General features: G+C 39.9%; 1 protein-coding gene across 1 annotated transcript; it reads left to right on the plus strand.

Annotated features, from left to right (window-relative positions):
- The first annotated feature begins 1,306 nt into the window (after window positions 1-1,306).
- LOC116735828 (myosin-11-like) lies at window positions 1,307-27,345 on the plus strand. The gene is made up of 44 exons (XM_032587964.1): window positions 1,307-1,694; window positions 3,491-3,788; window positions 4,745-4,915; window positions 6,449-6,605; window positions 7,708-7,735; window positions 8,337-8,436; window positions 9,029-9,055; window positions 9,326-9,352; window positions 9,443-9,535; window positions 10,212-10,275; window positions 10,366-10,464; window positions 10,582-10,725; window positions 11,314-11,409; window positions 11,484-11,602; window positions 12,245-12,397; window positions 12,487-12,660; window positions 12,775-12,948; window positions 13,536-13,650; window positions 13,736-13,929; window positions 14,016-14,137; window positions 14,566-14,635; window positions 14,804-14,964; window positions 15,041-15,149; window positions 15,231-15,362; window positions 16,348-16,554; window positions 17,189-17,326; window positions 17,403-17,526; window positions 17,789-17,960; window positions 18,052-18,264; window positions 18,493-18,637; window positions 18,718-18,924; window positions 19,701-19,805; window positions 19,889-20,041; window positions 21,029-21,277; window positions 21,996-22,208; window positions 22,280-22,492; window positions 23,306-23,467; window positions 23,553-23,681; window positions 23,782-23,870; window positions 24,375-24,498; window positions 24,571-24,779; window positions 25,562-25,670; window positions 25,765-25,937; window positions 26,884-27,345. The coding sequence occupies exons 2-44, from the start codon at window positions 3,624-3,626 to the stop codon at window positions 27,086-27,088; spliced, it is 6,033 nt and encodes a 2,010-aa protein (XP_032443855.1). The 5' UTR covers window positions 1,307-1,694; window positions 3,491-3,623; the 3' UTR covers window positions 27,089-27,345.
- Window positions 27,346-27,530: the final 185 nt, after the last annotated feature.

The raw sequence follows: 27,530 nt of genomic DNA on the forward strand, positions 1-27,530 counted from the left end.
AATTTGTGTTTTTCATTATAGTTTAGTTTTATTTCATTGTGACTTTTTGTTTGTGTAATTCAGTTAGTCTTAATTATTTTTTTTAAGATGTTTGCTAGGTTTATTAGTTTCTCTAATATTTCAGTAGGTTTATTTTTAATTTCTAGGTGCAGAATTCAAAACGGTCAAAGTGTTGTGATTATGTTTACATCGTGTGGGTGATGAAAACTCAACAGAAGATACAATTTTCCAAAAATGTATTCAGTTATTGTTGAACAACCAACCGTCTTCTCCCAACGTTTCCTGTCACCGTTTTCCAGACCAGTGGAAGTGGATCACCTTAATTTGCAGACAGATGACGTAAACTGCTTGTGTGGAGAAAAAAGTCAATTTCACATCAATTTGAAAGGCTATAAAATGAATTCATAACAAAGAATATTATATCTATGATTTCATTATATTTAAACTATCTTTATAAGCGCACAATATAGTCCCAGTTTTTTATTTATCACCGTTTACGGTGACACTTTATATGACGGGTTGTCAGTAATACTTTTATAACAAATTTATGTCAAATCATGATTTCTTGGTTAATGTCAAGTTGTCATAACGAAGACATTTTGAATAATGTCAACTTTGTATTAACCCTCTGATGCATGAATTATGATCCTTTGTGTCAGAATTTTTTTTCCATTTTTTAAAATTCTTTTCTTAAGGCATAAAAAAGGTAGGAACATTTTTTTGTAAAAATAATTTTTTTTAAATTTTTTTTTTTTTATGTGATCAATTGTAATTTTGTCCAAATACAAAGTTGTTATTTGAAAAATACATCAGTAGTATTGTTCCTTAGGGGTTATCTGATGTCACAATATTTCTTTTACTTGCAAGAGTCGTCTACAGTAGAAGGAGGGACCGGGTCGGTTCTCATGCTTTTTTGTCTGTCGGCCATATTGTATTTAACAAAAATAATTTCTTGCATTTGCAGCTGATGGCCAGTAGTTGATGGTATATTTTATGATGCATTAGTGTCCACTTCAGTGGTCTGTGTGCATTTATAACATAAAAATCCACAGGAAGCACAAGAAAATGGCTTTTAGATAGCTGTCCACTGTAGTGACCACTATGCATGAAAGGGTTAATAGTGTCATGATTTACTGAAAGTCATAAATATTCATGAAGACTTACTCATGTTTATGACGGCGTCATGTCAGTCTTATTCACAACCCGTCAAATAAAGTGTTACCCAGTTTACTAAAATGTTCTCTGTTCCCTATTTTGTTAGTTTTAGTTAACAATAATTACCTGCCCTCTGTCAGTATTTGGTGCAGAAAGTGATATTCAGCATTTTAGAGAGAATTATGAAAGTTACAGAGGAAAAAAGAATCAGGACTGGAAGCTGTTTTACTCTCAGAAGTTTGGAAATAAAACTCTAAAAGTGTGATAAAAGTGTTTATTGGCGATAATTCACTGTTGGTCCAGAGTGAGGAGCAGGAAAAGCTGAATGTGGGCAGATAGAAGCAGATTTTGCTCGATGGCGATCCACCAGCTGTGGGAAGAAGGCGGTGGCGGCGCACCGCTCCACCCAGGTGTCGCTGAGAGGAGGAGGAAGAGCAGCATCATCATCATCTGCATCACTTCTTTCACCTGACATGATCTTCTCATTTCCCTGGAGTTCAGGCAGCAGCATCCTGCACTGAGGACTGAAGCACAGAGCCGTAAGTAAAAACAGCATGAAGCTAACTCTCTGCTTCTATTCTGATTCACTTATTTCAATAGTAAAGTTATGATTGTGCAAGCCAAAGAAATGCAGTAAAGGCAGCGGAAAGTTTATCTTCTATTAGATTTTTTAAATTAAATTTTGTTTAAAATGAATAAAAAAGCAGTCAGTTTTTCTTGGTTAGAGTCTTTATGGGAGATAAAATCCATATTAAAGACGCTGCATTTATTCTTGCTCGCTGTGCGGCTGCTGCCACACATGAGTACAACCTGACATGTCACCATTTTGGTGTAAACGCCAAGCTTGGCTGGACTCAGGAGCCGCTGCACCTTATAAGGTGAAATGCCAGATAAATTTCTTCTCTGCATCCCAGTTGGGGCTACTAGGCTACCAGGAGCAGCAGGTTAGCCAAACATGGGCATTCCAGCATGGCAGCTCTGCTGTTTGACTATCTGTGTGCTGCTTTTCATGTTTTATTACCTGCTGTTCAATGGGAGGTCAGAGAAGCACTGTGACCTGCAGCTCAGGATAAGTGAGTAAGTAGCTCAATGCAAAGCTGGGGAAAAGTTCCCAGGTTGTTATCAGCAGCAGCAATAAGTGGGGCAGCTCGCTGAAACCAGGTGGATCTGTTGGCGTGCAGCGGGTTGGAGTCAGAAATGATGAGCTGATGTTTTATTTAAGAATTTTTCTGTGTTTAATCAGGTTTTATAAAAGCCTGTAGTTACAAGAAAAGCTTCAGAAGTTTTGATGTTTGCATCTTATTTTTATAAAATGTTTGTATCCCTATATGAAAAATATCTAACTTCCTGTTTGAATTACTTAATTTGAGTTTTTGGTGTCACTTTGATAACTTTTCTGTTATTTTCTTTGTTAAGCACTGGGCCTGTCGCAATAAGCAATAAGTCAATTAATCGCATGATAAATTAAAGTGAACTCAATAGTTTAAATTTCCATGATTTATTGTTTTTCTATTTCTACCAAAAACTGGATGATAAAAGTCTCCAGTCTGCTTGTTTTTGAAGGACAATTTTGTTTACAGAGACTTTATAATTCATTTTATTTGTTGTTTCTGTTGTTTTGTTTTTTATTTTGGATATTTATAATGTCGTCCAGTTTCAGTGTTAAATGTTTATTAGAATTTTAAGTTTATTGATCTTTGAGAAAGAGCTCCTGCATTATTATGCCATTACCATTATATTATGTGGAAATTGTCTCAAAACAACAATATTATTGTTTATCGCAATAAAGTCTGTTATCGTGACTGGCCTATAAAGATGTATTATGGTATAATAGTCTATAAAGCTGGTGGATAAAAATATTAATTTTACTCATAAGAACATTCTTGAATTTTCTGTTCTCAGATTAATCCCTACAGTATTTTCTTATTCAGTAAATTTGAATATTATTGAAAAGTGAATTAACTTCAGCAGCTCATTAAACACATTATATGGATTAATTCTGATTTTTCAAGCTTTGCACTGCAAAAACACACAATTTTGCCAAGTATTTTTTGTCTATTTTAATACACTTGAAATAAGACAAATTAACTTTCAAATCATTTTTAGCAAGATATAGAAGCTTGTTTTAAGTTAATAATTTCTTAATATTGATGAAAAAGTGCTCGTTACATTGGCAGAGTATTTCACTTATAACAAAACATTTTTCTCATGTTATAAGTGAAGTAATCTGCCAGAGGAACTAGTAGTTTTTAATAAAAATTAAGGAATTTTTTTACTGTCTGCCTAAGTTCTCAAATTTACTAAATGTGTTGATGTTTTACTCCTGTGACATCAGCAAGTCAAAGGTCAAGCAGTTAGAGAAAACATCAACCCCAACCACTGCTCTAGAAACCGACACCAACCCCAACATCAGCTCCTCCACCTCTGAATCTCCAGTAAAGGCCGCCGCCTCCACCAACCCTGCCAACATGGCCGACCTCTCTACGGACGACAGCAAGTTCCTCTTCCTGGAAAACGACTTCCGTAACAGCGGCGTGGCCCAGGCCGACTGGGCGGCCAAGAAGATGGTGTGGGTCCCATCAGAGAGGGAGGGATTCGAACCTGCAAGCATCAAGGAGGAGAAGGGAGAACAGGTGCAGATTATTTACACTATTATTTACCTCCTTGGCATTCCTCAGGGATCACTCCCTGTCTTTTTAGTTTGTCTACATCCTTACTCTTGACCAGGTTCTGAAGAACCGTGATGATTATGCAGAAAACATAAACTAGTAAAGCTGCCTTGCTATTCTAATAGTGTGACCAGAATTGATCAATTATAAATTTAAAGGTTTTGGGAGATATTCTGCATGGAAAAACCTCTTTTGGTTTATAATTAAGGTTGTTTCATTAAATAAAACCAACCATGTTTTTAGATTAACATTTGCCAAACATTCAGTTGGTTGAATCTAGAGTAAAATAATAAAATCAGTCCTCCTTTTCTAAGCCCATCTGAATTATTGATAGATTATCTTCTGTTCTTGATTCTTTCTCAATTGTTTAGATTTACGTATAAAATTTACCAGATAAATTGTGATGCACATGCAGCACTGCATAAACACGTTTCAGTTAAAATGCCTTAGTTCACTTTAAATAAGACAAAACTAGCTTGCAAGTAGCTTTTCATCACAATATAGGAGATTATTTAATACAAACAATTCCTTAATATTGATTAGAAAGGACTAGTTCTATTGGCAGATTATTTCACTTATAACAAAAACATTTTTTCCATGTTATAAGTGAAACAATATGCCAGTACTGGTACTTTTTCATCAATATAAAGGATTTATTTACTTAAACTGAGCACAAATATGTTGCTGAAAAGTTATTAGTAAGTTAGCTTTGTCTTATTTTAACAGTACTAGGATATCGGCACTGAAACTAGACCAGCAACACTTTGTAATATTTTTTTCTACTGTTTGATTAAACTCTGCCACCTACTGATGAAACCAGGATAAAGTTTCACTGCGTGTTTTATCTTGTTTCTCGTGGAACAGAGACCTGAACAGAGTGTCTGCCTGTGAGTTTGAACTGTTTTCTCCGGGTCCTCCAGGTTCTGGTGGAGCTCTCCAACGGACAGAAGGTGACAGTGAACAAAGATGACATCCAGAAGATGAACCCACCCAAGTTCAGCAAGGTGGAGGACATGGCTGCGCTCACGTTCCTCAACGAAGCGTCCGTCCTGCACAACCTGAGAGAGAGATACTTCTCCAGCCTGATCTACGTGAGAAACGCCGCCATCGTATAGCTTGTTTCGGTGTTTCATATTCAACCTATAGTTCCTACATACTGTATCAGGTGATACTGTAAAAGATTGATCTACACATTTTCTTTTTCAAATCTGTACTAATAGCATGCTAACGCTAATTTGGCTTAACGGTTGAGCAGTTAACGTCCTACGGCTAGTTTTCACGTTAGCATGCTAATGTTAGCCTGCATACTATTTTCCTCAGAAAACTGGATCTCAGATGTTGAAATTGCTTTAAACGCAACTTAACCGTGGTTTTGTTTATACTTAATATAAACAAATATATATATATATATATATATATATATATATATATATATATATATATATATATATATATATATTTTTTTTTTTTTTTTTTAATATATAAATATATGTATATAGAAATCATTTAAATTGCTAAATGTTGTGACCAGGCTAGCTACTACTAGCATTACCAGCCAATTCCAAAGTACTTCTCTACATTGTTTGGATTCAAACACCACAGCTTTTTTTTGAAGAATTTATTTACTTATTCTTGATCAACGTTTTGGATGACAACTTTCCACTTCTATTTTAGTGACAATATATTTAAGTACAAATTTCAACAAAAAAAGTCAACATCAACGCAAGTGACTGTTTCCTGTTGCTACGTCCAGCAGCATGCAGTCTGCTGGGTTTCATTAGACTGAAAAACCTCATTTTAATAACAAACTGAGCTGAATGCACTGCTAGTGCCTCAAGTCGACATTTGTTGTGAATAAACAAATAAATAACAGAATTAAATTTAATGGCAGCCATATTGGATCTTTAAGTTTGGGTTGGTGCAGAATCTGTTTTCTCTTAAATGCAACATCCTCTGGTTTTTTTGTTAATATTTCCATCTTGAAAATGACGTCATTACAGCTTTGTTAGCATGCTAAAGGTGAAGTTAGCGATTGTTTACTTAAAAGCCCTTCCAGGCATTGCAAATTAGTCACTGCTATAAAAACATGTATTGTTTATACTTGTCTTTTCCTATCAAATGAATAAATGAAAAGGTTAGCAATGCTAAAGTAACATCAGTTCTCACTTTAACATTCACAGTTTTTGGGTTAATCTTTTACTTCCACAGTGGAACAGACCAAAACTTTATTAAAACTGTAAATGTTAAAGTCACTAGAAATGTTATAGCCATAAAAAGCAGCAAAGTTCAGTTTTAATCCAGATTTAAGTCTCAAGGATTGGCTGCTATGTTTTCTTTCTGGACTGAGGATTTTCTGGCAGATTCAACAGCTAATGCTTTGTTTTTCCTTTTCAGTTTATAAAAATCCTGTAAAAAATACAGTCAGACATCTGTAGGTCCTTGTTGGAGAACTAACAAGGTGAACAGAAACAGGAGTGATAATCCTGTGTTTATCCATCCTGTGTCAGTGATTAAAATACTTTCCAGGTCATATTTAGACAAAAAGGAGAATATCTTAATATAATGCAGGTAAAAAAGTGACTTTATCCTTGTTGTAAAGTAACTGTGGCTACTTTCCTCCCCAGACGTACTCGGGTCTGTTCTGTGTGGTGGTGAATCCCTACAAAATGCTGCCAATATACTCAGAAAAGATCATCGAGATGTACAAGGGCAAGAAACGCCACGAGGTGCCGCCGCACATCTACTCCATCACGGACAACGCCTACAGGAACATGCTGCAGGGTAAGCCCTGACTCCAGAAACATTTCTGTTTTAAAAAATCTCCTTTTGTCCTAATTATTGGAAAGTTTCTGTTCCATAATATTTTCTTGAAAGTATTTATATTTATATACAATATTCTTACCAACGTTTACTGGAATTTTGACCCATTCTTTTGACCAAGCACTTGAATTTTAGTTTCACCAGAACTCAAAACATGATGTTTATGTCTCTGTTGGAGTGATGGCTTCTTCATTGCTGCGTGGCATTTCAGGACATGTTGCTGCAGGAGTCATTCTCACAGTGTGTTTTGCTCAGGCTAACAATGTAATAAAAAAATTACATTTTTTGTAAAAGCCACCACAAAAGACCAAGTTTTGACGTGAAGTTGGTAAACTGGCATCGGTATAAAAAGGTTAAATTTCAGAGTTTAACAAGAAAAGTAAAAATGCAATGTAGTTGAAGCTAAAACACAAAGTTTTACAAAGTATTTTTTTGACCAGTTTCTAGTGCAAATATCTTAATGCACTTGATAAAAGACAAAACTAATTAAAAGTCACTTTTCAGCAAGATATAGTACCTTGCTTTAAGGCAATAATTCCTTATTATTGATTAAAAACCACTAGCGCTCCATTGGCAGATTATTTTACTTATAACAAGACATTTAGTTTTTTTGATATTATAAATGGATCTAGTACTTTTTCATCAATATTAAGGAATTATTGATTCTAAACAAGCTTCTATGTTTTCTATGCACTAGAAACTGCACAGAAACACTTGTTAAGGTTTTTGATCATTTTGCCTGTAGGGGCCTCCATACACCTGTGAATATGTAAAATCCTGATCTTCAGTGTTTGAGTTTGTTTATGAACACTGGAGTTATTCCTGACAGAACATCTTCTAGCAGACGAGCTGAGCGTCCAGATGAGCAAGGAGACTGAAGCCTCGGAGCGTGCCGACCTCAAACTACCTCCTAACTTTCCATTCAGCCCCAGAACGGCCATACATGGAGCAGTCGGCCCAGATCGCAGCGACAGAACCACCTGCTAAATTTAGATCAGAACTAAAAGAGGTCCGCCTCAGATTTTAGCTAAACTTCACTGATTCCCTCTCTGTCTCTCCACAGATCGTGAGGATCAGTCGATTCTCTGCACGTGAGTCAAAACACGCCACAAACCGTCACTTTCAGGAGGAAAGGAAGAGCTTACCCTTTAATTTAAATGTTTTTTAATCCTGTGAGTCATGAAACTATATATAGGGCTGTCCTAATAAGCAATAAATCAATCAGTCGCATGATTTATCGTTTCTCTCTTTCTACCAAAAACTGGATGGTAAAAGTCTTCAGTCTGGTGTTTTGTTTCAACTAGACCTATTTTGAAGGACAATTTTGTTCCCAGAGACTTCATAATTCATTTTATTTGTTGTTTTGTTTATTTATTTTGGATATTTAAAATGTCGTCCAGTTCCAGTGTTAAATATGTCGATTAGAATTTAAAGTTTATTGATCTTAGAGAATGTTTTATGTCGTTATCATTACATTACTTTATAATGGTTTCAAAACAACATTATCGTTTATCGCACTAACTTCTGCCAGAATTTATCATCCAACAAAATATGTTCAGACCTAATTCAGAAAAGAGAAACAAACATGTGCGAACTTGGAAAAGAAAGGTTTTTTTTGCAAAAAAGAAATGAGGATGAACAAATAATCGGAGTTGTGCTGCTTCTTAAAAAGTGAAATATTTTTCCAAATAGTGGCGAGTCCGGAGCCGGCAAAACAGAAAACACCAAGAAGGTGATTCAGTACCTGGCTGTCGTCGCCTCGTCACATAAAGGCAAGAAAGACGTCAACCCTGTGAGTAGAAGTTACAGAAGAAATGCTCAGAGAGAAAATTCATTGTAAAAAGCACAGATTCCTGCAGATTCTCTGAGTTTTATTTTGTTTTATTTATAAGATTGTTTTTTGGTTTCAGATTTTCTGTTAATTTATTTTCAGTTTTTCTTCAGTTTTATCATTTTTTCTCAGTTAAAATGTTTTTTTTAAATTTTAAATTTTTCAGTTCCAATTTTTTCAGTTTTAAAATTATTTCTCAGTTTCATATTTTTTGTTTTAAAGTGGTTTGAATAAAATGGGAGGCTTTTTTCCAGTTCTGAAATTATTTTTTAGTTTTAAATTTTTATTTGATCAAACCTTGTGGCCCTAATTTAGCTCCATAGATCCTGGCTTGGATCTGGCCTGTTTTTCCCAGCATGTGTAGCATACGGGTCCAAAAACAGGCGTGTTAGATTAACTGTCATCTATAAATCGCTCTTCGTTAAATTCTCACTCTACCACGATGTGTTTCATGTCCCAACGTTTTCTGACTGAAATCCACCGTCAGATTTTCTCCTTTGTTCTGTGAAAGCATGAATCCGTAGTAAAGCATATATTTTACTGTATGTGACAGGAATCAGTTGCTGCAGCTGTGGCCAAGGTGAGAACAGACAGATGCTGTTTTCTTCCTCCTGCTGGGGCTTTTGGTTTCTTTCTGCATCTTTCTGAATGAGAAATAATGACAAAAACAAATGAGTTAGAGTTCATATTAGCTCATAAATCCTCCATAATGATAATTGAAAGTTACACTCACTGGTTTTCTGATTGAAAACTGATTGCTGCTTGATCCCCGGCCTTTTCTGCTCGTCTGCTTCATAAGCTTAAAAAATAGTCCTTCATTTTTAATGACTTGTTTTTATGATTCTTCCAGCAGCAGCAGTCAGGATCTCTGGCTTATGTGAGTAAAAATCCAGTTTCATTCATTTCTGCGGTTCGTTTAAGGAACAGTAGTTCATTAAATAATGTCCTACCTGTTTCTGGCCTGCAGGGGGAGCTAGAGAAGCAGCTGCTGCAGGCTAATCCCATCCTGGAGGCTTTTGGAAACGCCAAGACCATCAAGAACGACAACTCCTCCCGATTTGTACGTTTTGCTCAACATTCAATCTTAGTTTTTATTATTTCGTTCATTTTTACCCATTTAACAAACACTCACAGTCCACCTAGCTTTAAAAAACACATGGAAATCAAAAAACTAATTGTTCTTTACTGTTGTGTACATTAATGACATTTTAGATCTATTTGTGATTTAGGAGCGTAATAAAAGAAAAACAGACTTGAGTTGCTTTGACAGAAACAAAAATTCTCTTCTTCATCATTTAATGTAAAACTATCCAAACATTTCTATAGATTGTAGTTATTTATATTTATTCACCGATTGAATAATTCTGAATTAAATAAAAATAACTGTTGATCTGTGCAGAGCATTATAAGCAAGCTAAGTCTTAAAAAACAAAAACCAGCTCTCACTGTCTCAAACGCTGAGGTAAACAGCACCACTAGGCGCCCCCTGGTGGTCCGCCAGTTTTAGAAAGAGCTTTAAAATGATAGCTACACAAAACACCACAAACATTTGGCACCAATATATTCAGATCTGAAGAAGGTGACCAACTTCACTCAGGTGAAAAACGAAAACTAAATTCCACTTGTCCTGATAAATAAACCCCAGCACTCCCAGAGATGGACTCTGTTTTTGCTTCAACTTAAGAGAAATTCAAGGAACCAGAGTGAAGAGTCACATGGCTGCTGTCCTTCCACAGGGGAAATTCATCAAACTAAACTTTGACGTGACCGGCTTCCTCGTTGGGGCGAACATTGACACCTGTATCCTTATCCAGCAAAGTTTTTCCGCCTTCCTTTTCCTAAATCAGCCGCTGTAAAGGTTTCCTGCTTAACTCCAGCCGATCTGAACAGACCTGCTGGAGAAGTCGCGCTGCATTCGTCAGGCCAACACAGAGAGAGCCTTCCACATCTTCTACTACATGGTGGCTGGAGCGAAAGACAAGATGAGGGGTGAGAGTTTAGAGAAAATAGCAACCTTTGGGACTTGAAGGAAACTTTCTACTGCTCTTAAGATCAGTGCCACAGTGTTTGTCTGGATGATAACTGTGTGAGTTTGTGTTGCTTCAGAGGAGCTGCTGCTGGAGGGCTTCAACAGCTACCGTTTCCTGGTAGCGGGCCACGTGGAGGTTCCCGGTCAGGAGGATGACGAGCTTTTTGACGAAACTCTGGAAGCAATGGAGATCATGGGCTTCACAGAGGAGGAGAGATTAGGTACTAACAGATGTTGATTGATGGATGATGATGGATGGATGGATGGATTGATTGATTAGTGGTTGGATGGATGGATGGATGGATGGATGGATGGATTGATTAGTGGTTGGATGGATGGATGGATGGTTGGATGGATGGATGGATGGATTAATGGTTGGATGGATGGATGGATGGATTGATTGATTAGTGGTTAGATGGATTGATTAGTGGTTGGTTGGTTGGATGGATGGATGGATGGATGGATTGATTGATTGACTGATTGATTGATTAGTGGTTAGATGGATTGATTAGTGGTTGGATGGATGGATGGATGGATGGATGATGATGGATGGATTGATTAGTGGTTGGATGGATGGTTGGATGGATGGATGGATGGATTAATGGTTGGATGGATGGATGGATGGATGGATGGATTGATTGATTAGTGGTTAGATGGATTGATTAGTGGTTGGTTGGTTGGATGGATGGATGGATGGATGGATTGATTGATTGACTGATTGATTGATTAGTGGTTAGATGGATTGATTAGTGGATGGATGGATGGATGGATGTTATAAGCTGTAAATTGTTGGCCATCTTGTTTTGCAGGGATGCTGAAGGTGGTCTCCACCGTCCTCCAGCTGGGAAACATCAAGTTTGAGAAGGAGAGGAACAGCGAGCAGGCCACCATGCCCGACAACACCGGTAACCATGGTAACACTGCGTCACGGCTCCGTGAGGAAGCGCCGCAGCTTCTCTGACCCCTTCTCCTGTTTCAGCGGCTCAGAAGGTGTGCCACCTGCAGGGCATCAACGTGACCGACTTCACACGCGCCATCCTGACGCCCAGAATCAAGGTGGGGCGGGAGGTGGTGCAGAAGGCCCAGACCAAGCAGCAGGTACTCACTGTTCACCCATCGCTTAAAGGGAACCAAGTTGTTATACTTCTGTTCGGGTCTCAACTGCTTCTGAAAACAGTAGAGTTTTTGGCAATGTGTTCATGTTTTTTGGTGTCTGGAGAATGAGCCGTTTCAAAAACCTTCCGATTATTAAGTCACACTGTGGCGTTACCTAGCAACCCAGGCTGAGTTCCAGCATGTTTGGTCAGCTTTTTTTACTGCTGTATGCGCTGTACAATGGCTGCTGGAAAAGGCAAGTGTTTTATTGTTGACTTACCATCCTGAGACCACTTGCTGCATTCTTGTTGCTTGTGAAGGAGGTTCCACTTCTGCTTTTCAAAGATGTACAGTTGTATAATTGCGCATCTGTTCACAGCCTTTTTCACATGTGAGTGAAAGCGTTGAGTTGAGGTAAGAGGCGTGGCCAGCAGCATCTTATTCAAATTTAAAGTGACAAGACGCTGTAAAACAGCTCAAAATAGGCAGAACTGACTAGATTATAATCTCATTTTCTAAGATTTATTTTCTGAAAGAAATTTATTCAACATGTTTTATTTAGAACATTTACCTACCCTAACCTGTTCAAGGTAGAACAATAGGTCATTTCTTCTAAACTTTCTTAAAATTATGCACCATCTTCAGGTTGATTTTGCAGTGGAGGCACTGGCCAAGGCCATGTACGACCGCTTGTTCCGCTGGATCCTCGCCAGAGTCAACAAGACGCTGGACAAGAGCAAGAGACAGTCGTCCTCCTTCCTGGGAATCCTGGACATCGCTGGCTTTGAGATCTTCGAGGTGAATCCTCCCTGAAGAACTTCCTTTGGTCGGTTGGTTTCACTGAGTTTCCGTCTGTTTTCTGACCTGCAAAGTCTTTCCTCCTGTAGGACAACTCATTCGAGCAACTCTGCATCAACTACACCAATGAGCGTCTGCAGCAGCTCTTCAACCACACCATGTTCATCCTGGAGCAGGAGGAGTACAAGAGGGAGGGCATTGAGTGGAACTTCATCGACTTCGGCCTGGACCTGCAGCCCTGCATCGAGCTCATCGAGAGGCCGGTGAGCACTCCTGCAAGCATGGCGGTCAAAATGACCTCTGCGGTTAAAATGACCTCCAGGGCCAAAAGACCCCGTGGTATTCTGCAGGTTTTCACCTTCCTTGTGGTTTTCCAGAACAATCCCCCTGGCATCCTGGCGCTGCTGGATGAGGAGTGCTGGTTCCCGAAAGCCACCGATCAGTCGTTCGTGGACAAACTGCTGAACACCCACACTGGTCACGGGAAGTTCTCCAAACCCAAACAACACAAGGATAAGCTGATGTTCTCGGTGCTTCACTACGCTGGAAAGGTAACTGAAACAGCCTCAGCTGGAAGTTTTCTTTAGATTTAGTTACTCTATAATTTAAAGTGTCAAAATGTCGGATGACCTTCAGATTCTTCTGTCACCATTTAAAAAAGTCGGTCAAAGATGGAAAGTATTCTATTTATGCAACCTCTGAGTGGAAGTAGGAAATACTGCCACCTGCAGGTGGGAGTTAGCATCACATAAACTCAAAGTTTCTGACCATTTTAGCACAAAAATCTTTGGGGATCTGCTGATTTTTCATTGATTTCAGCAATTTTTTTATTCTCATAGTTACGACTTAATTCTAGTAATATTATCTCTTTAATTTTGAATAATTACAACTTTATTTTCAAAATGAAAACATTTCTTTTCCTAGCCTGGCACTAACATTCTGTCATACTGACATTGGCGAGAAAACAGCAGAAGTTTAAGGAAAACTCTCAGAAGGTTTGGTCAACTATGCATAAAGACAACTTTGAAAGATCACAAGGAATTATACCTGCACACCACAAATTATTAATAAACAAGAGCTCAAAACCACTTTTGAGAACGACTTTCTGGGAGGTTTTCTGTTTTCTTTCTCCCTCCAGGTGGATTACAACGCAGCCAACTGGCTGACCAAGAACATGGATCCTCTGAATGACAACGTGACGGCTCTGCTCAACAACTCCTCCAGCGCCTTCATCCAGGACCTCTGGAAAGACGGTCAGTCCTCCGATCGCACACATTCAGACACCTCTAGACGCTCTCTGTTGCCACGGTAACATCGTTCTGCATCATCACCCTGCAGTGGACCGTGTGGTGGGCCTGGACACCATCACCAAGATGTCAGAGAGTTCTGTTCCCAGCTCCACCAAGTCCAAGAAGGGGATGTTTCGCACGGTGGGTCAGCTGTACAAGGAGTCTTTGGGGAAGCTGATGACCACGCTGCACAACACGCAGCCCAACTTCGTCCGCTGCATCATTCCCAACCACGAGAAGAGGGTGAGCGCCGCTTTTCTCTGCCGCTGGCTGCAAACGGCCAGCGCGGCCTTTCTGTGATCTCACTGGCTGCTGCTGTGGCTCTGCAGGCCGGGAAGATGGACGCCCAACTGGTTCTGGAGCAGCTCAGGTGTAACGGCGTGCTGGAGGGCATTCGGATCTGCAGGCAGGGATTTCCGAACCGCATCGTTTTCCAGGAGTTCAGACAGAGGTGAGGGAGCATTTCTAGTAGAGCATTTGAGCTGATACATTATTCCAGTAATTATTGCAATAAATGATAATATTGTTATTTTAAGAAGATTTTCAACTAATATAATAATGGCATATTAATGCAAGTATATCCACTCAAAGATAAAAAAGAAATTAACGCTGGAACTGAAAACATTTTAAAATTGCTAAATAAACAAAACGATTAAAATGTTTTCTCTGCTTGATGCCGATGAGCTGATCTTTATTAAACAACCAAAATCTTCTCCACGACTACAGGATTTGTCTTTCCTCATTTCAGAAATGAGAAGCTCCTCATGGCGTCAGCTGAGGTTTAAGAACCTCAGTCCTATTTGCAGGGTTAAATTCAGGTGGTGACTGTTGTTTTTGGCCAGACAGTTTGTGGTAGTAAATGTCCTCACCTGTGTGCAGGTATGAGATTCTGGCTGCCAACGCCATCCCGAAGGGCTTCATGGATGGAAAGCAGGCCTGCTGTCTGATGGTGAGCTTTTATTTTGAAATCTGTTATTGAAACGAGTGTAAAGAATAAGATCTTAGCTATCCTCTAGATATGAGCATAAATCAATTTAATCGATTAATCAGGTTTTTGATTTTTGAAAATTGAAGCTAAATTAAAATCTGATCTTTTATTTGGCCCTCCGTTCCTCAGGTGAAGCACCTGGATCTGGACCCGAACCTGTACCGCATCGGTCAGAGTAAAATGTTCTTCAGGACGGGAGTTCTGGCTCAGCTGGAGGAAGAGCGAGACCTCAAGCTGACTGTCGTCATCATCGCCTTCCAGGCGCAAGCACGAGGCTTTCTGGGGCGAAAGTGAGGGAATTTCATTTCAGGGAATCTGGGCCTGAAGTCGTTTATGAACCAATGGGTGATGATTTGTTGTTTTCAGAGCGTTTAGTAAACGTCAGCAGCAGCTGACGGCCATGAAGGTCATCCAGAGGAACTGCGCTTGCTACCTCAAACTGAAGAACTGGCAGTGGTGGAGGCTGTTCACCAAGGTCCGAACTGGATGTTGGGCTTGATCGAAATCCTACATGCATCCTGACCTTTAACCTTAACCAGATCAATGTGTGAACCAGGTGAAGCCGTTGCTGCAGGTGACCAGACAGGAAGAGGAAATGGGCCAAAAGGAGGAGGAGCTAAAGGCGGTGCGCGAGGTGGCGGCTAAGACTGAAGCTGAGCTGAAGGAAATCTCCCAGAAACACACTCAGGTGTGACGCAGCATTTACCCATTTTATCTGGAGAAGCAATTAGGAAAAAAACAAATAATTGGGATTAATTGATTATTAACATAATCATTGCGTAATGTAGTAATCAATTAATCATTAATTAGAGTATACAGACTATAGAAATGATCATTTCCTGAATAAACAACACACTCAGAGCAGTAATTAAACCAAAACAGTACAAAAATATAAACATTTTGCATTTAAGATGACATTCTTTGTTGTCTGTAAATCTGTCTACCCAGATCTCTGGTGCTAATTTTAGCTTCACCTGGTTCAAATTCTACAAAAAAACTCTCCTATTAAACACCTTTTGCATCCAGTTATTAATCCAAAAAACAATTAACAGATTAGCAGACGATATGTTTTTAGCTTCAGATGTATCCTTTGCTACAAATGATCAAGTGTTCATTAAAGGATGCTGTTGTTGCATTTTAGGCAATAAAATGTTTATTTTTGTTTTTTAAAGAGGAATTTAATTATTTGCACCTTTTAATGGATTTCTAATATTGTACAAAAAGGCTCAAGTGGTGAATGAAAAGTTTGCAGAATGTGTCAATTTTTTTGTTCGATTAGACGTAAGGGTAATCGATTAATCGTCAAAATAAGCGATTAATCGTCAGAATAAGCGATTAATCATCAAAATAAGCGATTAATCGTCAAAATAAGCGATTAATTGTCAGAATAAGCGATTAATCATCAAAATAATCTATTTCTAAAATAATTGTTGCCACAGGCCTACCTTAGTCTTTTTTTAAATCCATGTCCAAGAATCATTGACTTAAAAAAGTTCTGTATCTTGCAGAAAAGTTACTTGCAAGTTAGTTTTGATTAAATGAAAACTCTGAAGAACATGGTCATTTTTCTCTGATTAATCAACTAATCGTCAAAATAACCGATTACTAAAATAATGGTTAGTTGCAGCCCTGGAAGCAGTGACGTGGTTAAAGATGGAGGCTTGTGGTTGCAGCTGGCTGAGGAGCGAGCGCAGCTGGAGCTGAAGCTGCAGGCCGAGACGGAGCTATACGCCGAGGCGGAGGAGATGCGCGGACGTCTGGAGGCCAAGAAGCAGGAGCTGGAGGAGGTGCTGCACGAGATGGAGGCGCGTCTGGAGGAGGAGGAGGAACGCAGCGTCGCCCTGCAGCAGGAGAAGAAGGACATGGAGCAGCAGCTGCAGGTTCTCCTAACTTTATTCAGCTCAGGAAAACAATGAAAAAAGGTTTCAAACTGGTTGCTATGGCGACTCCTGACAGTTATTGAACAATATTAACAATGGAAACAAATGTTTTAATGCAAGAATCATACGAAATAGATTCAACTCAATTCATTTGTAGTCAGTTCAGTTTAGCTCTGTTCATTTCCTTAGAATGTAGTTCAGTTCAGTTGTTTTTATTCAGTTTATCTCAGTTTAACTTAGTTTAGTTTAAATGGGTTCAGTTCTATTAAACTGAATCCTTTGTCTCAGTTCAGATCAGGTCAAATCAATTTATCAGTTCGTTTCATTCAAATCAGTTCAGTTCAGTTTCATTTAATTCTGTTTAATACAGTGAAGTTAAATGTTCAGTTAATTTATTCATATGTTGATATTTATGTGTATTTTACACTTAAGCTGTTTGAAAATTACAAAAATAAAGTACATACAGTACAGACCAAAAGTTTGGACACACAGGTACGTCCAAACTTTTGGTCTGTACTGTATGTGTCCTTTTTTCTACTTTAAAAAAGACGCTGATGGTCTTATGAGGTTAAAACTGTGATTTCTGATCGATCTGGTGTTATTAGACTAACTGGTGTAATTTTGTGTCTTCCAGCTGATGGAGGCGCACATCGCAGAGCAGGAAGACGCTCAGCAGAAGCTCCAGCTGGAGAAAACGGTGGCGGAGGGAAAAGTGAAGAAGATGGAGGAGGACATCATGCTAATGGAGGATCAGAACAACAAGCTGCAGAAGGTAACAGAAGGACACATTTTAAAGAAATCTGCAGTTTCAGGATGTTTTCCTTCTGACTTCCTGTCGTCGTTTTCAGGAGCGAAAGCTTCTGGAGGAGCGCTTGGCTGATATGAACTCCAACCTGGCAGAGGAGGAGGAGAAGTCAAAGAATCTGACCAAACTCAAGGCCAAACATGAGTCCATGATCTCCGACCTGGAAGGTGAGGCAGCACTGATTATTGATTATTATTATTCCTTATCATTATTTTTGTCATGATTTTCAGCTTGCAGCTCCTCTCAGAGTGTTGGAAGAATCCTTAAACGCTCACATCAAAATGTGCAGCTTGATTTTCAGTTGTTTTCTAAAACATTTGGTGGTGAAACCAGAAACTTTCCCATGTAGCAGTTTGATCTTTATTTACATAATTTAGCCTGAAGAAACACAAATGCCAAGTGGTGACTCTTTCTGCTTTTTGTCTCCAGTTCGTATGAAAAAAGAGGAGAAGGCTCGTCAGGATGTGGAGAAGGCAAAGAAGAAGGTGGATGCAGAGCTGGCCGACCTGCAGGAGCAATACGCCGACCTGCAGGCGCAGCTGGCCGAGCTACGAGCTCAGTTAGCGGCTAAAGAGGAGGAGCTCCAGGCTACACAGACCCGGTGAGCCCAAAACCAGTATCAGTATCAACCAGTATGAAGTGGTCATACTGCACCGTAGGTCCACACTAATGAATCATTTCTCTGTTCACAGTTTGGAGGAGGAGAGCACCCAGCGCGCAACGCTGGTTAAGAAGGTTCGTGAGTTGGAAGCGTTGCTGTCGGAGCTGCAGGAGGATCTGGAGGCGGAGAGGGCGGCGCGGGGGAAGGCGGAGGCCGCGCGACGGGACCTCGGAGAGGAGCTGAATGCACTGCGCTCTGAGCTGGAGGACAGCTTGGATACCACCGCTGCTCAACAGGAGCTACGGTCTGTGAAAAGCCACACATCTCATAATAACCCACAGGCTACACTCACCAACAGAGTCTTGATTTACTGAGTTTGTTTGTATCCAATAAAAATGTAACAACTAATTTTCTGAGATAACTTAAGTAAACCGTAGCATCATCTGCGTAGAGGGTAATTTGTGTGCCGATTTTTTCCATTCTTGTTGCTGTTTTCTTCCTCATGGTGACATTCTGTGTTTCATATTGTTAGAGCAAAACGAGAGCAGGAAGTAGCAACGCTGAAGAAAGCTATGGAAGACGAGGGGCGGAGCCACGAGGCCCAGGTCCAGGAACTTCGTCAGAAACACAGTCAGGCTGTGGAGGAGCTGACCGAGCAGCTGGAGCAAGCCAAAAGGGTCGGAGCACGTCACAAAGTAAACTTCAACTTTTTATCCCATGAAGTTTCACTCATTTGGCTCCGTCTCCTTCCTTCCAGGTGAGGGCCAGTCTGGAAAAAGCCAAACAAGCCCTGGAGAAAGAGTCGGCAGACTTGAGCACCGAGTTGAGATCCCTCACCAGCTCAAAGCAAGACGTGGAGCACAAGAAGAAGAAGGTGGAGGCTCAGCTGAACGATTTAAACTCCCGGTTCAACGAAAGCGAGCGGCAGAGGAATGAGCTCGGGGAGCGAGTATCGAAGCTGAATGTGAGTCAAAACATCTACATTTACAAAATGCTCCTGTCTGTATGATGTAACTATGGAAATATCTCCAGGTTAAGCTTAGTAGAGAAGCACATTTCAGCAACAACAGGTCGTTAATGTACTGTGGTGCTAAACTGCTCAGCGATTTATAAATTAACAACAATATTTTAAAGTCTACTCTCAGTGGAAGGACTGTAGAACTGGGTGCTGTTCTCTATCTTCCTGGTTTTAGTCAGAACACCAGCAGCAGCGTTCTGGATCTGATTGATTTTTTTAGGCAGACCTGTTGCAGTAATCAATGCGACCAAAGACAAATGCAAGGATGAGTTTCTCTAGATCTTTTGGGACATTAGTCATTAAATCTGGAAATGTTCTTCAGGTGATAGAAGATTGACTTTGTAACTGTCTTTATGTGACTCTGAATGTTCAGGTCAGAGTTCAGCTGTGTGTTGACTCTAGATCGGTCCTGTTTAGGTCCAAAGATAAAAACTTCAGTTTCTGTTCAGCTGGAGGACGTTATGGCACAGCCACATGTAGAGCTGTGTATCATCTGTGTAGCTATGGTAGCTAATCTGACTACTTCTTATAACCTGTGCCAGTGGGATCATGTACATATTAATTAGGAGGGGTCCTAGGAATGAACCTGGCTCATTTACAAATATATAAAATACATTTACACGCTCATGATGCTCTCGTTTATACAACAGGGCATACTTTAAGGCTTATTATTATTTTTACTTTGAGGTTTTTGTGCTATTAAAAAAGTTCTGCTCTGTTAGATGGAGCTGGAAAGCGTGGCCGGCCTGCTGAACGAAGCTGAGGGGAAGAACATCAAGCTGAGTAAAGACGTCTCCAGTCTGTCCTCTCAGCTCCAGGACGCCCAGGTGAAACACTCACCTGACGATGTAAACACGGCTGGTCCTAAACCACTGACTCCTCACCGTGCGCCCACCTTCCTTCCCTCCAGGAGCTCCTGTCTGAAGAAACCCGTCAGAAGCTGAATGCGTCTGGACGGCTGCGTCAGATGGAGGAGGACAGGAACGGCCTGATGGAGCAGCTGGAGGAGGAGACGGAGGCCAAACGCGCCGTAGAAAGACAGATGTCCAGCCTCAACATGCAGGTCAGTAACACAAACTAACATTTGTGTTAGCAGTAGAAAGGTAAATATCTGACACTAACAATCAGGTTTTGTTTGTTATGAATCTGGATATCTGGGAAAAGGGAAACATTTTTAGTCATTTTGGGTTTTTATCCCCATAAAACTCTGTTTAATATCAATAAACGCGACTTTTAATAAAAACTCAGACCAAAGTGGAGATTTCGGAAAACTGTAATCATGTTTGTGTGTAAATTCGGTAAAACAGACTTGCTGTCTGCGACAAATAATTCACCAATATATTAAAAACTTGCTTAACATGATTCCCAATTTATGTCTGTTGCTTTAATAACTTTTTATTCTATTATGCTCAATTTATATATCTATTCACACAAATGAATAACCTGGCGCCAAGTTGAAAATGTACCAATTATTTCACTTATAAGATGGGAAAAAAATGTTGTTATGTGTGACATAATCGGCCGGTGGAAATCAATACTGAGTAATTATTTACTTAAAATAAGCTCTTATTACTTACAGAGTTACTTTAAGTTAATTTTGTCTTTTTCAAGTTTACTAAGATATTTTCTCTGGAATCGAGACAAAAATACTTGGTGAGATTTTGTGTTTTTGCAGTGAAAGACGATTAACAAACTGTTGGTCTAATGGGAGATAAAAATGTATGCAACCAGGTTTTTTTCATCTTTTTATGTATTTTCTTTAGTTTTTCAGTTGAGTTTTGTATCTATGCGTCACATTAAAGGTAGAAAAATGGAAAAAAAAAAATTCATTACTGAATTTTTATGTTTTTTTCAACAGTGGACGTCTGAGATCCACTGGATTCCAGGAAACTACATTAAACAGAGTTCACATTTTTATGCTTTCGCACAAGATCTGATGTTTTCTGGCTAAATATTTATGCCACATTCTGAAATGCAGTGCTCTTTTACGACAAAAGCATATTTTTATTCCCAACCTGCTTTTCTTAACTCTCTCCTGACTGTTTTCCAGCTTTCTGACCACAGGAAGAAGCTGGAGGAGATGTCGGCGACGGTGGAGCTGCTGGAGGAGGGGAAGAAGCGGCTGCAGCGCGACCTGGAGGCCGTCCACGGCGAGTACGAGGAGAAGGCGGCGGCCTACGACAAGCTGGAGAAGAGCCGCGGCCGGCTGCAGCAGGAGCTGGAGGACGTCCTGATGGACCTGGACGCCCAGCGGCAGCTCGTCTCCAACCTGGAGAAGAAGCAGAAGAAGTTTGATCAGGTCAGGGGTCAAACTCTACAATCCTACCAGACCTTCAGTCCAGCTACAGAAGCCTTGGCCATAAACATTACATGATCTTTTAAAAGAAATAAGACAAAAAGAAACTGAATGCATGCAAGAAAAAGTCATATTATTATGGGAATAAAGTAATAAATTTGTAACTTTATAATGACAGAATAAAGTAGTAGAAGTAATGAAAGAATAAAGTAATAATAAAACTTTATTCTATGTGTTTATTCTCATAAAACTCGACTATTCTCATTATTTTGACTTGTATAATAATGTACAAGCATAAAGTCAAAATAATATAGAATTACAAGAGTAATGTATTATTAATTTATTCTTGTTTTATTTCAACTCCTACAAAAATAATGTTATAATATCACGAGAATAAAGTCATAGTATTATGACTTTATTCTCGTGATATTATAATTTTATTCTAATATTATTTTGACTCGTACAACAATAAAGTTATAACATTACGTCATATTATGACTTTATCCTCTTGATTTTATTTTTAAGTATTTCTCGTAGTATGGTCCTAACACTCCATCAGGTTATTTTTATCAGTGCATTCTGCCGCCGCCGGCCCTTTAAGGATCTTCCTGACCTTGAATTGACCTGAAATGAAGTGATTTTGATTTTCTCTTTGAACGTCCCGACCTCCTGCAGTGAAACCAGAAAACTGTTGTTGTCGTGGGTCTCTGCTGTCCTGCAGATGCTGGCCGAGGAGCGGTCGGTGTCGGCCCGCTTTGCGGAGGAGCGCGACCGGGCGGAGGCGGAGGCGAGGGAGAAGGAGACCCGGGTGCTGGCCCTGAGCCGGGCGCTGGAGGAGAAGCAGGCCGTCCTGGAGGAGGCCGAGAAGGCCGCCAAGGCCCTGCGGGCCGACATGGAGGACCTCATCAGCTCCAAGGACGACGCGGGGAAGAGCGTAAGACGGAAACCCGCAAGAAACGTCGACCCGGGTGAAGCGGGTGGAGCTGACCTCTGACCCTCCGCCAGGTTCACGAGCTGGAGAAGGCCAAGCGCGGGCTGGAGGCCTTCGTGGAGGAGATGAGGACGCAGATGGAGGAGCTGGAAGACGAGCTGCAGGTGGCGGAGGACGCCAAGCTGCGTCTGGAGGTCAACAGCCAGGCGCTGCGGGCGCAGCATGAGCGCGAGCTGCAGGCCCGAGACGAAATGGGCGAGGAGAAGAGGAAGCAGCTCCTCCGTCAGGTCGGAGCATCCAGCCTGACTTTAAGGCCCTTAAACTGCTTATTTTATTCATCTGCATTTTAACTTGGAGCTAACATTTTATAGACGATTAATCAAATTAATCGTGATTAATCTAAACTAATTTTAGTTATCAATTAAACTGGAATATACAGATTTTAAAAATTACCATTTGCTGAGAAAAGGGCAGTAATTAAGACATAACTGCAAAAATATATACTTTTTGTATTTAATATAAAAAAAACTTATTTGTCTTTAATTTGTTCAACCAAGGATTCTTCACGACATTTTAACTTTCACCTTTTTAAATTCTGTTTAAAAAAATCTCAATTTAAGCACCTTTTGCTATGCATTTATTAATCAAAAACATAACTACAGATTAGTAGATAGTATTTTTATTTTACTAGAAAATATTAGTTACAGTAAATAAATTACATTTTAAGTTATAACTAATATTTTCTAGATGATTGATCAAATTAATTATGATTAATCGATTGTTGAAATAATCGGCGTACGTAATTTTTAAAAAATTATTTTATTTGAAGGTGATTTATTATTATTTTATTACATTACTTTTTATTTATATATAGGTATATATAACATTTTAAATGCTATGTTTAATGTTATGTTTCCCCGATAAAAAATGTATTATCTTTTATTTTATTTTATTTTTTTCTGAACATTTGTAGTTTTCAATATGATCTTTTGTTTTGTGGAAAATATTTCTTCCTCATCTTCAGTTCAAACTGGCTGATGGATATAATGTTGGGATAAAGAAGAACATGAATTTTGTTGGGTGTGATTTTACCTGTTCAGGTGCGGGAGCTGGAGGCGGAGCTTGAGGAGGAGAGGAAGCAGCGAGGTCAGGCGTCCGGCGCCAGGAAGAAGCTTGAAGGTGAGCTGAAGGACATGGAGGAGCATCTGGACGCCACCAGCAGGGGGCGCGACGAGGCGCAGAAGCAGCTCCGCAAAGTCCAGGTCTGCAGCCGCCACTCGCTTCTCCACCAGAACACAGATTCACTCGTTCATCCGGTGATGATGATGATGGCCGCTCTGCTCTCAGGGGCAGATGAAGGACATCCAGAGGGAGCTGGACGACTCCAGAGCCGCCCAGAAGGAGGCGCTGTCCTCGGCCAGGGAGTCAGAGCGCAGAGCCAAGATGGCGGAGGCGGAAATCCTCCAGCTGCACGAGGTCCAGAAATTCACCAGAAGCAGCTTCCTGTTTAAACCGGTTTCCGTTAAACTGGTTTCTGTTTAAACTGGTTTCTGATGTTTTCTCCTGGTCCGTCCAGCTGCTGGCCGCGGCAGAGAGAGGCAGGAAGCAGGTGGAGACGGAGAGGGACGAGCTGTCCGAGGAGCTGGCCAGCAACTCCTCTGGGAGGTCAGTTTATGCCCCTATGGAGCTCAATTGGAGCCAAAAAATTTGTTAGAAAAATAAACGAATAAATTCTGAAAAAAGTTCAAAACTAGTTTTCAGAGAGAAGGGTTTTTGAAACTTAAAAATTTTCAGAAGCTGAAAAATAAGATTAAAATGGGGGGAAAAAAGACTTTAATCTGAAAAGAAAATTTTAAACTGAAAGCCAATTATGAAAACTGAATACTAAAATATACAAAACTACTTTTCAAATTCAAGGTTTTTTTTCTGTTTCAATATTTTTATGAGCTTTTTTTTAACAAACTGGCCCTAATTTTGCTCCATATTCATTCATATTGTTTCTCCCACATTTTCTTCAAATAAAACTTAAAATAAATTTAGATTACCATGATGGTTCATGATAAACTAAATGATGTCATGGTGGAGCCTGTTTGCCCAGGGCCCCAACCAGGCCAGGACCGCCCTTGGTCATTCTCACCACCTGTACGTGTCACTTCCTGTCCCTCTCAGGTCGATGCAGTCAGACGAAAAGCGCCGCCTGGAGACGAAGCTGTGTCAGCTGGAGGAGGAGCTGGAGGAGGAGCAGGCCAACATGGAGAACCTGACCGAGCGTCTGAGGAAGAGCCAGCAGCTGGTAGCACCGCCGCCGCTCCCTCCACTGTCAGGTGACGCAGGCGCCGCCTGACCCGCCGGTTCGCTTTTCCAGGTGGAGCAGCTGGGGGCGGAGCTGGCGGCGGAGAGGGCGTCGTCTCAGAGCAGAGAGGGAAGCCGGCAGCAGCTGGAGAGGCAGAACCGGGAGCTGAAGGCCAAACTGCAGGAGGCGGAGAGCCAGAGCCGCTCCAGGCTGAAGGCCGCTAGCGCCGCCCTGGAGGCCAAGCTGAGGGAGGCAGAGGAGCAGCTGGAGGCCGAGAGCAGGTAGCGCTGGGGTCAAAAGGTCACATACAGGAAGGAACAAGATGGAGGCAAAGTTAGCTGCAGGCTGGATATTTGTGGTTGATCTTCTCTCACTCAGTGTTTCACTCAGTAAATATCTGAACCAAACACTGTCGAAAAACAAATACAAATTTAGATTTTTGTTTTCATTTTTAAAACTATTTTTCTCATTTATTTTTAGGTTTCTAATTTTTTTTCTGGTTTAAAATTTTAAAAAAATGTTTTTCAGTTCATTTTATTTTTCAGTTTTAAAATTTTTACATTTGATATTTTTCTCCTTCAATCGTTTTTCAATTTAAAAATTATTTTTCAATTTACATTTTTTGTAAAAAAAAAAAAAAAGTCTCTGTTTTGAATATTTTTCAGTTAAAATTACTTTTTTTAGATTAAAAATATTTTTTAGTTTTAAAATATAGTTTTCAAATATTTGTTCTGTATTTAATTTAGTTTTAAAATTATTTTTAATTATTTTTTTATTTCAAATGAATAAAAAACTGTTTACCCCCAATTCTTTGGTGCTAAATAAAATACAAAAAAGAAATGAAAACTTAAAAAAGAAAATTGAAAAAAAAACAATTATCAATTATTATTGAGTCTTTTTTCAGTTTCTATTTTACTTTTACTTTTTTTTTTTTTTACAAACTTCATGGCCCCGATTGAGCTCCGTACGGGAGCAGAGAGTCGTAGTTAAACTATAAAATATGAGCAAGGTGACGCAAACATCCAAGCTGACACTAACTTCGTAGCGCTGTGAAAACTTCCAGGGAGCGTCAGGCCGCCGCCAAGAACCTGCGGCAGAAGGAGAAGAAGCTGAAGGACCTGAGCGTCCAGATCGAGGACGAAAGGAAGCAGGCGCAGCAATACAAGGACCAGGTAACCATGGCGACCTTCAGAGCCCCGCCCAAACGCCTGTCCCAGTCCGATCCCGGTTTAACCTCGGTTTGACCCCGGTCCGCCCCGCTTACAGATGGAGAAGAGCGGCGTCCGGGTGAAGCAGCTGAAGCTCCAGCTGGAGGAGGCGGAGGAGGAGGCGCAGCGCGTGGCGGCCGCCCGCAGGAAGCTGCAGCGCGAGCTGGACGAGGCAGGCGAGGCCAACGACGCCCTCAGCAGGGAGGTGGCGGCGCTCAGGAGCAAACTGAGGTACAAGGTCACCCACAAGGTCACAGCCAACTAACACAGTCTGACATGTTGACTGATAACCAGAGGCGACCCCAAGTGGGGGCCAGAGAGGGCCATGGCCCCCAGAAAATCACTTCCAATTATTTCATAACAGGAGCCATGAAAATGAATAAATACACAGTGAAATAACTATAAATATTTTTATATATAAAAGATATCTTTAAAAGTACATTTTATTATTTAAATTCTTTATTTAAAAAGGTAGATTTAATTATTTCATAATTATTTACATATGTCATAATTTCATGATCTATTTATTTATTGATGTATTTAATTATTTAATGTATTTATTTTGTGAATAATGTATTTTAATGATGTTTTAATTAATTTATACACATATATATTTTATGGTATATTTAAATTTGTCATCACTAACCGTCCATGATAATATATAATTCTATATTTTTGGCTGGTCTGGCTCCTGCTAATAACTCTTCATGTCAGTTAGGATCACCAGTTATTTCTGTTTAAATACAAGAATATTGAGAATTTAGTTTTTTAAGTTTCTTTAAATTCAAAGTTTTAACACATTTCCTAAAAATTAAACAAACTCAAACAAGAGAAAATAAACTAAACATAAATTTAGTCGGGTCAAATGAAATATTTTCAGTACATTTTCAGATGAATATTTGTACAGATTAATGTTTTTGTTTTGTCTCTTAAAGGGTTTGAATTTTGATCATTTCAGATAATTTGTGAATTAAATTTTCATTTTCTGCCTCTCACGTCTTGCTGCTCCTGTTTCTCTGCTTCCTTCAGACATTACTAATCTTCTTAAACCTGGAAACAAAAGAGCATTAACTTCCTCCCCTTCCCTCTGCTTCAGTTTCTACGGGGCGCTTTAACCTTTCTCTTCCTGTGCTTCATCTTCTTCTCTCTTCCTGCTGCTGTGCGGGCCGCCCCTCAGGCGTGGCGGAGGGGATCCAGCCTTCAGCGCTTCTCGGATCAGCGGCGGCGGGATCAGGAGCGCCGTGGGTCTGAGCGGCGGTTCGACCCGGCGGGTCAAAGAAAACTCTCTGGATCTGCAGGAAGAGGAACGTCCCTCTCCGTCTCCTCCCACATGCTCCCCGGATGAACGCGATGAGGCGTACCCCTGCTGCCCTGACGAGTGAAACGACCCCACGCCTCATTTATTATTAAAATATATTTATACACTTTTCATTTCAAGATAATGTAGATTCATGTCAGCGTTGGAGTTTAGAAAATAGAAATTATTCTAACCGGAGTAAAAAATTTGTGACGCAAAATGAGAAAAAGATCATTTGAAATATGCCATAATATATTTATAGGTTGATAAAGAAAGCAAATAAAGATATTTTCTGATTATGAATTATCTAAATTTATTGGAAATAAACACATTTTAAAGTGTTATAGTGGAGCTGAGTGTGTTTTTGCAGTAATGGGGATGTAATTGTTCTGCCAGCAGAGGGTACAATTGGTAAAACTTAACCAGAATTTAATACTTAATAAACATTTGAAAAAAACTCAAACTTATAATTTTGATAAGTGGTGTCTATTAAGTTTTTTGGGTCATACAATAATCAAAGAGTACAT

Source organism: Xiphophorus hellerii, chromosome 16, assembly GCF_003331165.1.
Source record: "Xiphophorus hellerii strain 12219 chromosome 16, Xiphophorus_hellerii-4.1, whole genome shotgun sequence".
NCBI classification, from domain to species: Eukaryota; Metazoa; Chordata; class Actinopteri; order Cyprinodontiformes; family Poeciliidae; genus Xiphophorus; species Xiphophorus hellerii.

What these genes read in the sequence shown, in the direction of transcription:
- LOC116735828 (XM_032587964.1), top strand. Translation starts at nt 3,624, where the DNA reads ATGGCCGACCTCTCTACGGACGACAGCAAGTTCCTCTTCCTGGAAAAC. An exon ending in CATGATCTCCGACCTGGAAG is followed by an intron (nt 17,527 to 17,788) that starts GTGAGGCAGCAC and finishes TTTTGTCTCCAG; the next exon opens with TTCGTATGAAAAAAGAGGAG. An exon ending in TGAGGAAGAGCCAGCAGCTG is followed by an intron (nt 24,499 to 24,570) that starts GTAGCACCGCCG and finishes TCGCTTTTCCAG; the next exon opens with GTGGAGCAGCTGGGGGCGGA.